Here is a 15,260-nt window from a genome sequence, read left to right on the forward strand (position 1 = left end):
GGACAGACTCGAGGGACATTTCATGGATCGAATGCCTCCCTCTCTTCGTCCTGCACACCTTCGCCCGCCCGGTGACACCGTTGAGAAAGATGCAGATGTTGAGTCGCTCGCCACCGGACCAACGATCTTCATCGAACCACCTTCACACAACACGCTGATAGGAGAAGACGGCATTGAGGTCCTCCAAGGAGAGATGTCGTCGGAAGAGCAGCGATTGGGCGATCTTGGCGTTTTCTCCCCGGATGCTGGACTCAGTCGAGCGTCTCTCGTCGAGACGCTGCAAGCTCGACGTCGTTCTTCAGTCCCGTCCACCCACCCAAATATGCGTAGGAACCGTTCACGCCGTCCATCCGAAGCCGCCCTGCAAGTTTACGCCGAAAACGTCAACAAATACGGCAAGAAAACTGCAAAGAAGATTTCTGAGGGAAAACTGGCTATTGAGAATGGCAAGAAATATGACATGTCACTCTGGAAATCAATCTACCTCACACTTTGGCCAAAATGGTGGATGGCTGTTGCTCTCAATGGTGCTGGTGGTGAGTCTCAAACCATATGCTTGTCCCTCATATTGATATTCTAGGTGCACTGAGGATCTGTGCTCCATTAATCACAAGGCTTCTCATTGAGCAACTCATTCTTGCACATGCCTACCACCTTGCCTCTGTTTCTGGTCAATCCACTGCTGACCTTGAGAGGCCTAAATCGCTTGGCTATGGCATTGGCTTAGCTTTCATCATGTTTCTCATGCAGATTGTCAGTGCTGGTTTCCTCTATGTGGAAATGCAAGCTGCACTTTCCATGGGTTGTACTACAAGGGCGGCAGTGAGTCATTTCTCATCAGGTTAACTGATTGAATTCTGATCTCTGCAGATGGTTGATGTCATCTCTCGTAAATCAATGTAAGTCCTTGTGGAATTTGGATTGATATGACCTTGACAACAGGCGCCTCTCCCCCAAAGCCAGACTGGAAATGACCAATGGTCGGATCACTCAAATGGTCACTGCAGATGCCTCCTACCTTGTATGTCTTCACTTTGTCATCTCCTTAGCTGACAGATGTAGGACTGGGTACTTCCTGCCACTGTTGATTTACCTGTTCAGCCTGTTATCATCCTTGTTGGTATTGGGCTACTGATTTATACCCTTGGCTACTCTGCCCTAGTTGGACTTGGGGTACTGTTCATTGCAGCACCATCGCAAGGTGAGTCCCTTTGTGTCACAGAGTACATCATTGATGTGAAAAGGATTCATGTTTAAAAAGTTGCTCAGTTACCGCAAGTCTCAAGAGAAGCTTGTGGATTCAAGAGTCAGACTTCTTACTGAGACAATCAACAACATCAGAGCTGTCAAGCTATATGCCTATGAGAAGCTCTTTTTGGACAAAGTCTCTGCAATTAGGAAGAGAGAACATGCTAGGTTGAAGAAGTTTGGTTTTGTGAGATCAGCTGTGTGGGCAACTTTTGACTTAGCTCCCGTTCTTGCTGCTGTTTGTAAGTCAATGAAAGATTTCTCTAAGGCTAGAATTGCTGCTATAGCACAGTGACTTTCATCACCTATGGTGCAACAGGACATTCACTCAATCCCGCCATCATATTTTCTGGGCTCCAGATGTTTTCTGTTCTGAAGCAACCTATATCCCAACTGCCAATGATTTTATCCTCAGTCATGGATGCCCTTGTGGCTCTTGGTGAGCTACATCCTCCTCCTCTGGATCAAACTGACCATTCAAGGAAGGATAAGCCAGCTTCTCAAGGTTTGTCACATTCCTATTCAAAGTGTACCTAGCTGATTGTAGTCTGAGGATCTTCCCCATGACCTTCACATTGACCCACATGCAAAGTACTCAATCGAAGTTGTGGGTGACTTTCAATTTGAAAGTGCCTCTCCTCCAGACCAAGGCAAGAAAGATGATCACTCTAAAGCAAGTAAGGCTAAGAAGAGCAAATGGCCATTTAGCAGGAATACTACTCCAGAGCCAGATGAGAAGGAGGAAGAACAGGAGCAAATTCCCTTCTCCTTGATTGGCATGGACCTCAAAGTCCCACAAGGTATGTCACCATCCCTTCATTTGAAGCACTTCTCACCTTTCAGGTGCCCTTGTATGTGTAGTAGGCCGGGTTGGAACTGGTAAAACAGCACTTCTTCTTTCCATGCTGAATGAGATGAGGCAGAAGAGAGGTCATGTCAAATTTGGAGGTCCTGTTGGTTATGGTGAGTACATCCCATCAGTTTTGGGTCACACCTAAGAAGTAGTACCTCAACACGCATGGGTCCAATCAGGTACAATCAGAGACAACATTACTTTTGCCAGCAAACCAGAAGATGTCTGTCCTGACAGGGTCAATAGTGTCATTGATGCCTGCTGTCTCCGACCTGATGTGGAAATGTGGGCTGATGGCGATCAGTATGTCTTTCTTTCTCTTACATCTTGACTGTTTTACTGACCTTTTCAGAACCCAGATTGGTGAGAAGGGCATTACACTCTCTGGTGGACAAAGACAAAGAGTGTGCATTGCCAGGGCAGCCTATGATACTGGAAGTATTGTCCTATTGGATGATCCTCTCTCAGCTGTGGATGCTCAAGTTGGTCTGCACCTCCTGCACAACTGTATCCTCAATGGACCTCTAGCGGACAGAACAAGGATTCTAGTGACACATCACCTTGACGTTCTACCTCATGCAGACCTCATCCTTGTCATGGACAGGGCTGAGAACAATGTGGGTAGAGTCGTTCAGCAAGGGACATACACTGTAGGTTCTCTACTTGAATCCAGACTAAGCTGACATCTGCCAGGAGCTCTGTGCAACACCAGGTATATTCAGAACCCTGATAGATGAGTTTGGTTCAGCAAATCACAAGTCAGAGCATCCCCAGACTGAAGACCAAGTCCAAGATAAAGATGACAGTCAAAACAAAGACAAGAGCAACAATGAGCAAAATGATAGCAATAAAGCCCCCGGTGGCACTGCAAAGTTCATGTTGGATGAGGAACGTCAGATTGGTTCTGTTGGATGGGCTGTCTACAGAGATTACCTCAGAGCTACTGGCTCTTGGCTCTGGCCAGTACTGGCTGGCTTCCTTCTCCTTGGTGAGCAAGGAGCTTTAGTCTCCACAACCCTGGTTCTTGGTTTTTGGTCAGAGCAGATATTCACAGGCTGGACAGAAGGGGATTATATGGCACTTTATGCTGGTGAGCCAAGCCATGCAGTACCTGACATTTGCTGATATGACCAGCTGTTGGATGTTCTGTGGCCTTTTTCACTGTGAGTAGAAAGTTGTTTGTTAGATAGTGGATGGCTGATGAGATAGTGGTCAACTGGTTTCACTATGATTCTTGGTGGAATCTCTGCATCATATCACATGTTCAATCAGGCATGGTACTCAGTTATGAGGAGTCCCACTAGCTGGCATGATAGAACACCTGTGAGTACAGCTCTGTTTATCAATGATGACTTGCTGAACACCAGACTGGCAGAATCACCAGCCGCCTGTCTAAAGGTCAGTTTAAATGAGGAAGATTTAGTCTTGGCTCACTTGTCAGATATCCAGATGCTTGATGATAGAATGGCCCCTCTGTGGTACAATTTTCTCAGGTAAGCAATCTCAAGTGTACAGTGTCTGACTGACATCATGCAGTAGTGCTCTCTCTGTTGTGGGCACCTTTGCCCTCATCATTTATACATACCCTTACTTAGGTCTGGCATTCATCCCCCTCCTGTTTTTCTTTGTGAGTTCTGTTCCTTATCCAATCTCAAATAAAGAGTAACAGAATAGTATCTCTGTGCCTCCTACTACCGCAAGACCTCCAGAGAGCTGAAGCGACTTGACTCTTTACTCAGATCTCATGTTTATAGTGCTGTAGGAGAGCAGGTAAGTCTCTCTACAAACAGACCTGGAGATGCTAATTTCAAGTTGGCTGGTCTGACAGTGATACGAGCATTTGGCCAGCAGACAAATTTCCAGCACAGACTGCAGTCCTCAATTGATGGGCAGAATGTTGGTATCCTTCCATATGGTTGGAGACTGTTGCTGACTCTACAGAGAGCTTATATTCTCTCTGTGAGGGTCATACAGATCTTGCTCTTCCACCAGATAACTGACAGTGACAGATCACTTTGCAAAGATGGCTTGCTGTGCGCTTGGTGGTTTGCAGTCAGGGTCTTGTCCTGGTGAGTCCCTCCTGTTCCTTGCAATACAATCTGACAAGCAGCTTATTGCAATCTTTGGGGTTGCCTTCAGGAACACAGTCAATGCCTCAAAGTTTGGTGTTGTGCTCACTTACGCAGCCTCAACTGCCTCAAGTAAGTGTCTGAACCTGAGTTGAATATGCACAAATTCCTACTGACCTATCAGTCCTCAACAGTCTAGTGCCCCTTTTTGCAACATGTGAAGGGGAAATGGTGGGTGGTTCCTCCTCCCCACCATGTTCTTAGTTTGCTCACCAGCAGAACAATGTAGAAAGAGTTCAGCATTACATGAGGCTTGAGACAGAAGCAGATCCAGTTCTACCAACTGACCCCTCCCCAGAAGATCCCTGGCCCTCTATGGGTAAAGTGGAATTCAAGGATGTCCAACTTCGCTACCGTCCAGATCTTCCATTAGTCCTCAAACACACAAACTTCATCATCAAAGCTGGAGAGAGGGTGGGAATCATTGGAAGGACAGGAGCTGGCAAGAGCAGTATTGCCCAAGCCCTCTTCAGGACAGTTGAACTCTGTGGTGGGTTGATTGAGATTGATGGAAAAGACTGTAAGCAATTGGGGCTAGAGACTGTAAGTGTTCATTCTCCTTGCTTATTACAACTGCTAAGTGGCTAGTTGCGCACAAGGCTTGCAATCATACCTCAAGATGCTTTCCTCTTTGAAGGGACTGTCCGGCAAGTAATCCTCCTTCTTTGGTTTGCCTGTACTGACAGAAATAGGGAGAACATTGATCCCAGTGTGTAACGGTACTGGAAACACGACGACTAGGTCGCAGGTTGGGTCGAACTCGATGGAGGTCTCGTGGAAGTCTAGGGGCTCTGGTGCTAATGGATCGTGTCTCCTCTGCAATCGATGTAGCCAAAGAATGATATTGAAGAATCAGCAAAGTTGGTACTTTGCTGATTGTACTATATACTGTCTACAGGTATCCGTCTCCTCTTCTCAGTCCTACTGCAAGCGTCCATGTACATACTCGGACAGGTGAAAAACCGCTTTGAGCAAACCCAGTGGGGAAAATCTCGAAAGGGGAAAACCCGTCCCTACCTACTGCAGCACTGCCTCCAACTCCCGCTTTTCTCTGTCCTAATCCGTCGAACTCGATAGAGTCCTCTTGATTCGTTGTTACCCCGTAACAAGTTTCCCCCCCTGTCTCAAGGATCCTCGCCGAGGATCCTGAACCCTGTAACCAGGTGATGCACATGGATTGTTCTTAGACACCTTTGGTGCGCCCTGACATCATACCCACGCTAGTGTGACGGTTGCCATGAAAACGCGTCACCCGCACGGACCTCCAATGTGATCGAGAAATTACTGACCAAGTTACCTCCCCGTCTTCTTTCTCTTCTTTCCTCCTCATTCTCTCTTTACCTCTTGTTTGTCATTCTTTTTACTCATCTATCATTATCCATCCATATCTTACTCATATCTTAGAGCATCCTTCCAACTCTGACCTGTCTGTGAGCATGTCTAAGCGTACTGTAAGCAATTCTCTTCGAATTCGATGCACTTCCTCCTGTTTATCACTGGCTGACGAGATTAGTTGTCCTCGTCTATCTCTTCTCGTCAAACTCGGGCCTCTACTGTGGCCATTCTCCCCGACGTCGATCCCGAACTTCTCATGCGTCAAACGAAAAGAATGAGAATTACTTCCCAAGCGCCAGTTCCCTCTCAAACTCCATTGGTTGACGCTTCTCGAAGGGCTCTCGACACCATTAAGGATCGATATCAATCCGGCCCTTCTCGCGACCAACAATCTTCTCTTCTCGATGACGAGGTCATCGAGCAATATATCGACTTCGAAGCGGGGGCAGGGCCATCTACCACTGGTGAGAACCCATCTCCTGCGAAATCTGTCGAGTCCGAACACGGTACCATCGTTGAAAATCAAAATTCTCCTGGTAATAAGTCCCCTGTGCCACCTTCTGATTCCGAGGGGCTTGTCGAGGTTCCCCATGAACTCGAAACCATTTTTCACGCCCCTCGCAAGGTTCCGGTCAATGATGAACTTGCTAAGGCTCTGGATGCTCGAAAAGACTCGGAAATTGGTGAGATTTCTACAGAATTCTGTGCGTTTCTGACTCGTCAGCTACCCTCTGGGCCCGCCTTTCTTTCTCCTCTGTTCGTCACGCTCTGAAAGACGAAGCCCTCGATCGTTTTCGCGAGACTGGGGCCATCAAGCCCACTGTCAAGTGGTTTGGTAACGCCGTGAGCTTTTTCTCCTTCGTATTCCACCGAATTCTAACTGTTAGCTTGATCGCTTGGCCCAAGGTTGGCGACTTCGTAACAAGAATGGCGCTGTTGTCCGTCTCGAGGGTGAGCTTTGCTCCGATTGCCAGCGTCGTCTCGATGGTGGAGAAGATTTTCGTGTAGGTTGTATCGGTCCTCGTGAGTCTTCCTACTCTTCCTGTTCGATATTGATGCAACTTAGTTGGTGGTGTTTGTGGAGAGTGCTCCGCGAAGGGAACTTCAAAGTGTTCGGTGAAAACCAACAATCCCGAGTCCAAATTTCGCGAGGTATCTATCTTCTTCCTTCGAACTTGGTCGATGTTGATGTAAAGGGTATTACTGTCGGAGCCCAGACTGTTACTTCCAAGGTTACCTTCGTCTTGGAGCACGAACTCTGTGCTGTCTCGGCCCGATATCGATCCCTTTCCTCCCAGGATCAATCCTCTTCTCTCACCCAACTCTCCGCTTACATTCACCTCTTTTCCTCTCTCCTTCTTCCTCTTCCCCCAGTACATCTGGGCCTCTACAAATCTCTTCATCTCATTCCTTCCAACTACACCCCTCCCTCTCCTTCTGAAACCTTGGATCATCTCACCTCTGCTGCTGATCCAACCGGATTGACTTCTTCTCAACCAGTCGCCGGTCCCTCCTCTTCTCCCCACACTCCTCTCCCCCGCAATGTCATTCGTATTCCCGCCTCGGTCCGTCGTCCCCGAGCCAATTCTACCACCTCCAACTTCTAGTGTATTTTATATCTCTCTATACGTAGCCATATTTCCTGTGTATGTATTTATTTCCCAATAAATTCCGTTGATTTTGATCGAATTCTCACTTTCTTCTGGGATCTTTTTTCCTCTTTTCCAGAAATTCACCAAAAACGGCCAACTCTTCTACATTTTCTCGTGGTTCCCAGTCATAGGCCGCATTCCCTGTGTATCCTAACCATTTTACCTTGAATTCCTCCTTTCCTCGTCGAATTCTACTGTCCACAATTGCTTCCACATGGAATTCCTCCTGGCCGTTTATTACTACAGGTGGTGGGGGTTGTATCTGTCGACCTGGTATCATGTCTCTAGGATATGGTTCCAACAACGTGACATTGAAGACATTGTGCACTCTCATTGATGGAGGTAGATCTAATTCGAAAGCATTTTTCCCCACTCTCCTTATGATTTTGAAGGGGCCAACGTATTTTGCTTCTAATTTTCGACTGGGTCTTTCCGTCGTAAGATACTTCGTACTCAGTAGTACCTGTTCTCCCTCTCTGAATTCTTCTGGTACACTCTTGTGTCTCCTGTTGTAGTATTCGGCACTAATCTCATTAGCCATCCTGACCTGTTCTTGAACAGCCGCATGTAACTCTCCCATATCCCTCCATTTCCTCTCCAACTTGTTTGACTTTGATCGAATATCGTGCGAATGGATGTCGTAGTGTGGCACATAGCCGTAACAGGCTTCAAAGGGACACAGACCGTGGCTACTATGTGGCGAACAGTTATAAGCGAACTCAGCAATTGGTAGAAGTTGATCCCAATTGTCCATGTTGTAGTTTACATACATTCCGAGCAGGATTTCCATCTGTTGATTTACTCGCTCAGTTTGTCCATCTGTTTGAGGGTGATACGCAGTCGAGTATAAGTTCTTTATTCCCAAGAACTGACATATTTCCTTCCAAATTTCCGCCGTAAACTGAGTTCCCCTATCTGACACAATTGTTCGAGGTACTCCATGTTTTGAAAAGATCTCCTTGATGTAGATGTCGGCCACTTTGTTCGCTGTTAGTCCAGTTGTACATGGAATAAATCTAGCCATCTTGGTTAGTCGATCGACTATCACCAGTATCGCGTCGAACTCGGTCGATTTTGGTAGGGGTCCCACCATATCCATAGAGATATCTGTCCAGGGCAGTGTGGGTACTGGTAAAGAGACCAGATGTCCATACGGCTGGTGTCGATGAGTCTTGTGTCGGTTACAGATCTCGCATCCTTTTACGTATTTTGCAATATACTCGTCCAAATGTGGCCAGTAATAGTCCTCTTTGACCATGGTGATAGTTTTGTCTCTTCCTGGATGACCCACTAGCATCGAATCGTGTCTTGCTTTCATTACTTCTAATCTTGCCTGTCCCTCTGGTATGACTACTCTGTTTTTGTATAAGAGTAATCCGCTCTGTGTCCATGATACTATTGGTGTCTCGCTGCTAGCCTGTGTCTTCTGTGTGTCCTGTGTGTTCTGGGTGCTCTGTGTGCTCTGTGTGCTATGTGTCTGTGTCATCTGTAGTCCTAGTTGTCGTATGTTTGCTATGTCTTCTGAGTCTTTCAGTCCGTTCTTGATGAGTCCGAATAATGAGTCTTCCCGGATTGCTCCTCTTACTATGTGTCTTGGTCCTTTGTGTTCTGAGTCCATTGAATTCGATCCAATTTGTTCGTGTGTCGGTAGCAATTGTAGCCAGTTGCCTTTGTTAAGATTCGGGTCCTTGCTACTCCCTCTTCCCGGATGATAATCTCCTCGTCTCGTCAGAGCATCTGCTCCCCCATTTTTGCTCCCTGGTCGATAAGTGATCTCTATGTTGAAGTCTCCCAATATTTCCAACCATCTCATCTGCCTTCGATTTAGTTGTCGTTTGCTTTGGAAGTATTCTAGGTTCTTGTGATCGGTAATGACCTTTATAACATCACTACTGTTAGCCAAGTAGGGTCTCCAGGCGACCAAGCAATCCACGATGGCTAATAATTCTTTCTCTCCCACCGTGTAGTTTAGCTCACAGGGCGTCATTGCTCGAGACCAGTACGCTACTGGGTGAAGTTCGGTGGTTCCTTTTATTGATGGGTGAGGAAATCTCTGAGACGCTATCGCACCTATCGCGCAATCGGATCCATCGGTTTCAATCCAAGTCGGTCGGGTTCTATCAAAATGTCGAAGTACTGGTGCTGTGGTGAATGTTTTCTTTAGATCGTCAAAAGCCTTTTGGCATTCTTGTGTCCAGTTCCAAGCTTGATCCTTCCTAGTCAATCGTGTGAGAGGTCCCACAATATGCGAAAACCCCTTGATAAACCTCCGATAGAAATTCGCAAAACCCAAGAACACTTGAGTATCCCGGACTGTCATGGGTTCTCCCCATTCTAGAATAGCCTTCACCTTTTCTTGATCCATTTCGATCCGTTCGTGTCCTATTACGTACCCCAGGAACTTCACTTCATTTGAACTCCATTCGCATTTCCTCGGACTGACGACCAAATCGTTTTCAAGTAGTCGATCTAACACCTTTTGGACAATGATCTGATGGTTTTCGATCGTGTCGGAGTATACCGTGATGTCGTCGATATAAACTACTACCCCTTCGTCAAGTAGATCGTGAAACATGTCTTGTAGAAAGTTCTGAAAGGTGGCTGGTGCATTACACAACCCATCCCTTAGGACTGTGCTCTCGAAACTGCCGTATCTTGTTCGTAAGGCAGCTTTATGTTCATCTCCTTCCTTTATTCTGACTAACTGGTAAGCCCCTTTCAAATCGAGTTTAGTGAAGATCCTTCCTAATTGAAGTCGATCGAGTAGTGTCGAGATGAGTGGCATTGGGTATGAATCCTTGATGGTTACCTTGTTAAGGGCCCGGTAATCTGTAACTACTCGATAGGGAATGACTCCTTTCTTGGGGACCAGGAATACTGGGGACCCATAGGGCGATTTACTTCTTCGCAGATGTCCACTAGTCAGTCCATCATTGATCCACTGCTTCAGGAAAGCATCCCCATGCTCGTCCAGTTGGTAAATTGGTCCTGGTTTTAGTTCAGCCCCTGCTACTAATTCGATTTCGTGGTCACATTCTCTTCTTGGTGGTAGTCTTCTTGCTCTTTCTACCTTGAATAATTCGAGGTATTGGTGCCATTGTGTCGGTATGATTTGTCGCAGTTCCTCCTCACTCATTTCGTCCTCCCCTTTCTCCAGTGTTGCTCCTCTTATTAATCCTTCTTCTAATCTTGGGTATTTCCAACCAGTATCTCGTCCAATTCCGTCGAATTCGATCAGTCCCTTTCCACAATCGATCCTTGCCCTAAACTGTCTCAAGAAATCTAGTCCTACTAGTACTTCTGGTCCTTCGTATGCCATAACATCCAGTCGAGTTGCAATCCTGAGTCCTTTTCCTAGATCTAATTCTGCTTCTACATATTCGGTCACTAAGGTCGCGGTAGTTCCATCCAGGAACCTAATTTTTCGTGGTACCTGATATTGTTTCTTTGGGAATAGATGGTATAATGGACAGGCCGGCTGCACATACCTTCCTGTAGCCCCGGTATCGATTAACATTCCAATCTGTAGGGTATCTTTCTTTGTTTGTATTTTTATATATATTATGGCCGAGTCATTACTGAGATCTATTGGTATTTGAATTCTCTGCGATCCGGGCAGATCCTGGCCGCAAGTGGTCGCATCACTTAGGCCAGGTAGTCGTTTCCCTCTTCTTCAAAGGTCACCGCCATTCCTCGAACTAATGGCCCTTTGGACCCAGTTGGGATCGAGTTCGATCCACTAGGAATCGGTGAGCTATGCGGGTTTGGGGATCCCCTAATGTTGTTTCTCGTATTTCCTCCATTTGGACAGTTGTTGGCGTAATGTTCTGGACTTCTACATTTGAGACAACGTCGGTTCTCCCTCCTCCAAGTCATTTCGTTCTCGCTGAGACGTCCTCCGTCCTCTGTCCAAGTGACCGGAGGGTCATTTGGTAGACCATAATTCATCATCCCTGGTTTTCCACCGGGCAAGGGTCCTCTACCAGTCGATTGTGAGTAGCGTTCTACCGGGTTGGGCAAACTAGTATCCAATCGCGTCGAATTCGATCGAGGGGGCAGCCAGGTCGTCTCATGTTTGCGTCTAGCAGCCCATCGATTCGCTGCAATCATCGTTTCAGCCATCCGTTGGTTCTCCTCAGTCCCTATCACATGCTGTTTGAAATAGATCCAGTCCGATTTGGTTCGAGGGTCGGTGTTATTTACCACTACCACCTTCAGTAGCTCTTCCTTCAGGCCCTGTATGGCTGAGGCGATTTTCATTGCATCTGGTACCTTTCCAAGGTGTGTGGACCAAAGTTCGAAGTTGGCAAAATACTCGGCGGCCGTATCAGTCTGTCTTAACTCTTGCAATTTCCTCATAGCCGTACCTGCCATGTTACTATCTCCAAATTGAGTTCGTAAATGCTGAATGAATTTGTCGTAGCTCTCTAGCCATTCGGTCGAATTCCATATACTTGGATTGGTTATGGCCGGGGTTATAAGCATTTGAGGGGTGCCTCGAAGATACCCGTACATGAACAGGATCTTTCTGCGATCGGTGGCGTACTCTGCCCCTTTGAATTCGAAGTTCATGTGACATGCTGCAAGGAAGTTGTCCAATTCTCCTCGTTCTCCACTGAAGGTAGGTGGATCCGCACACCTGGTTCTTCCTGTTCGTTCGTTGTTGGTAAGTTTTGGCTCCAAACACGGCTTGTTTTCTTCGACTTCGATCAAACTTGCCCCTTTCGATGTGAGTATCTGTTGGTTCTGTCGGTCAGCTTTCATCGTAGCCAGTTCTTCCCTTAATGTATTTTGTTCCTTTTGCTGCATCGTCATAATGGCTAACAATTGTGACAACTGCTGCGATAATTCATTTAGCGGATCTGGGGTAGTGGTAGTAGAAGTGAGATCATGTGAAATGGTACTTCTCGAAGAACTTGTTGGTATTTCTTCCTCTGGGACCAGCCCTTGTTCCAACTCCTCTTTTTCTGGTATCATTTTCCGCGCTTTCCCTCTGGTGAGCATACAGTACTCTCCGATTCGACCCAAGGTGCGTAAGGCTGATTCTTCAACTTGTAACGGTACTGGAAACACGACGACTAGGTCGCAGGTTGGGTCGAACTCGATGGAGGTCTCGTGGAAGTCTAGGGGCTCTGGTGCTAATGGATCGTGTCTCCTCTGCAATCGATGTAGCCAAAGAATGATATTGAAGAATCAGCAAAGTTGGTACTTTGCTGATTGTACTATATACTGTCTACAGGTATCCGTCTCCTCTTCTCAGTCCTACTGCAAGCGTCCATGTACATACTCGGACAGGTGAAAAACCGCTTTGAGCAAACCCAGTGGGGAAAATCTCGAAAGGGGAAAACCCGTCCCTACCTACTGCAGCACTGCCTCCAACTCCCGCTTTTCTCTGTCCTAATCCGTCGAACTCGATAGAGTCCTCTTGATTCGTTGTTACCCCGTAACACAGTGGTACTAAGACAGATAATGCCTTAAACCAAGTCCTGGACTTAATCCACAGTAATCCCCGGTGTTCTGCAAGCCTTTCAGAGAAATTCCAATTGGATGTGCAGGTTCAAAATGAGGGAGCAAACTTCAGTGCTGGAGAAAGGCAACTCTGTCAGTCATGTAATCATCCCATATGTGTCAGACTGATCATTCAGTGGCTTTGCTGAGGGCTCTTGTGAGAGGCTGTAAAATCCTCTTGCTTGATGAGGCAACTTCCTCCATGGACCCAGAGACTGATGCCTTGATCCAGACAATCATTCAAACAGAATTCTCTGATATCACGGTATGTTCTGCTTTGACCGTCTGCTCTGACTAACCTTGATAAGCTCATCTCTATTGCACATAGGCTGCAGACAGTAGCATACTATGACAGGATCCTTGTGATGGATGCTGGACAAGTAGCAGAGGTGAGCCATTCAATATTCTGCAGCTGAGAGGCTGACTTGAAGTATGATACACCATTGGCCCTGTTTGATGAGCCAGGCTCTGTATTCAGATCTCTGTGTGAGAAAAAGGTGCGTGACCACCATCATCTACTATGGCTGACCTCCTAGAACCTCACCAGAGACAGTCTCCAGAAGATCCAAGCAGATGCTAAAGCTGCAGTAGAAGCTAGGGTCAGAGCCAGTGATTAGGTGGAGAGACTGAAGTATGTTTGTCACCTCTGGCCAACCCACAAATCAGGGACTAAGTGGAGTGGCTTCTTACTCAGTTTCATGCACACAAATTGAATCATGTGGTTTCATATGAGCTCAGCTCCCATGAACCGGTCTTCTGTTGATGGGTGTTGTGTCAAGCTTATGTATTGTAACAGGGCCTGTCCTTATTTGATAGCAAGTCCCTTACTTGGAAAGACATGCACGGCATGGTATCTTCCTGGATAAACATCCTGTATTCTTGTCACAGATATAAGGCTGATGAGGATGAAGCCACAATGATGTGTCTCAAACAGTCTTAAAGACAACAATAAGTGAGAGTAGAGAGCTAGTGTCATGAATAGTGACTAGGTTATCAACTTGGGAGACAATAGAAGCGGGCGTTTGGTTCGGAAAATTCAAGGTTTAAGGGAATACCCAAGGCAGAGGTGAGAACGGCGGAGAGTATAACGGCAGAGGGGATTGCTTAGCAATAATGGATGTAAAAAGACAAATATGAAGACTGAACAATAAGTGCTCCACTTCCATTCCGTCCACAAACCTGTTAACATGTGGAAGAAAGACTTACCTGCTTCTCTATACACTTTTCATGTACTTCGTACCTCTGCAATGTTGTTGTCACGAGACATACTGACCAGCATATGCACGATATAACAGTGCCCAACGGAACAGTGATCTAAACCACTGCGACGAAAAGGCCTATTAATCGGCAGTTAACTCTACCGCCGATCGCTGGTTAAATACCCTTCCCCGACTTTCGCTCGACTTGTCACACACTTTGTGACAGTTGTCCAAAGATGAGCCTATCGAGCCAATTGAGTGGATGAGATCAAGATCTGTAGAGTCAGAAGAGCCTCTTGAACCAATTGAGTGGGAGATCACGGAACCCATGCCCATTGAGTCCGCAGAACCCATCGAGTCCGAAGAATCCATCAAAGAGCCTATCAAGCCAATTGAGTGGGAGATCACGGAACCCATGCCCATCAAGTCCGCAGAACCCATTGCCATCAAGTCTGCACCTACCGAGAGTGTTAAGACCTGTCCCCAGCGAAAGGTTGTCCCGGATGTGGAGACAGGGTCAGAACCCATTGCCATCAAGTCTGCACCTACCGAGAGTGTTAAGACCTGTCCCCAGCGAAAGGTTGTCCGGATGTGGAGACAGGGTGGACAGCAGAAGTTTACAGCAAGCTTGGTCTACGACTGGCGGGAGTAGACCGTAGTGCTGGTGCAAAGGTCGACAGAAGATGTATCGAGTAGGAAGGAGGTAATAAATATAGATCAAGTATAAGAGTGTCTAGTAGTTGGAACTATATACAAAGGAAGGTGGGACTTCGGAGTGAAGACCCAAAGTCAGGCTTGATGATAGATGGAGTGCCACCCGTAGGATGATCTTGCACTGTCTATGGTCAACGATGACTTTGGGGAGAGCAGAGAGGTAATGAGGAAAGTGAGGTGTTTTAAGATAGTTTTCGTCGTTAAAGTAGATACCCATTCCGCCGCCTTTATATACGTTTCAGAATTACACGTTTTCACACTGATTCCCACAATCCACAATGTGGCGTGTGGAGTCACATGACTTGCACAATTCCACAATGAGGTGTGTGGAGTCACATGACTAGCACAATTCCACAATGAGGTGTGTGGAGTCACATGACTAGCACAATTCCACAATGAGGGGTGTGGGGTCACATGACTTGTTGTGATGAGGTGTTATGACCTGGTCATAACACATACCATGGCAAAGTTAGCTGCAGTTCATCAACAATCATCCTATTGTTTATCACTCGACGTATTACTACAGCGTAGTTAGCCGTAGTTCTCAGACAAGTACCCTGTCTCAGTGAGACATCAACACCCTAGTACAACGTAGTTAGCCAAAGTTTGTCAACCAAAGGTC

At 46.7% G+C, this 15,260-nt stretch overlaps 2 protein-coding genes across 2 annotated transcripts; both read left to right on the top strand.

Annotated features, from left to right (window-relative positions):
- Nucleotides 1–322: 322 nt before the first annotated feature.
- TREMEDRAFT_27765 (uncharacterized protein) lies at nucleotides 323–13,261 on the top strand (the record flags this gene model as incomplete). Its single annotated transcript, XM_007002328.1, has 31 exons — nucleotides 323–536; nucleotides 581–822; nucleotides 871–899; nucleotides 943–1,021; nucleotides 1,063–1,201; nucleotides 1,245–1,490; nucleotides 1,541–1,687; nucleotides 1,731–1,753; nucleotides 1,796–1,877; nucleotides 1,923–2,048; nucleotides 2,092–2,211; nucleotides 2,251–2,404; nucleotides 2,454–2,751; nucleotides 2,795–3,191; nucleotides 3,236–3,264; nucleotides 3,311–3,491; nucleotides 3,543–3,594; nucleotides 3,638–3,728; nucleotides 3,776–3,871; nucleotides 3,914–3,997; nucleotides 4,043–4,060; nucleotides 4,111–4,170; nucleotides 4,212–4,302; nucleotides 4,355–4,401; nucleotides 4,435–4,773; nucleotides 4,819–4,881; nucleotides 4,927–4,943; nucleotides 12,670–12,818; nucleotides 12,863–12,990; nucleotides 13,034–13,114; nucleotides 13,157–13,261. The coding sequence occupies 31 exons, from the start codon at nucleotides 323–325 to the stop codon at nucleotides 13,259–13,261; spliced, it is 3,927 nt and encodes a 1,308-aa protein (XP_007002390.1).
- A 991-nt stretch (nucleotides 13,262–14,252) lies between these two features.
- TREMEDRAFT_60530 (uncharacterized protein) lies at nucleotides 14,253–14,620 on the top strand (the record flags this gene model as incomplete). Its single annotated transcript, XM_007002785.1, has 2 exons — nucleotides 14,253–14,478; nucleotides 14,499–14,620. 2 exons carry the CDS (start codon nucleotides 14,253–14,255, stop codon nucleotides 14,618–14,620), a joined length of 348 nt encoding a protein of 115 aa, XP_007002847.1.
- Between the last annotated feature and the right edge of the window lie 640 nt (nucleotides 14,621–15,260).

The sequence above is a fragment of the Tremella mesenterica genome, assembly GCF_000271645.1.
Source record: "Tremella mesenterica DSM 1558 unplaced genomic scaffold TREMEscaffold_2, whole genome shotgun sequence".
NCBI classification, from domain to species: domain Eukaryota; kingdom Fungi; phylum Basidiomycota; class Tremellomycetes; order Tremellales; family Tremellaceae; genus Tremella; species Tremella mesenterica.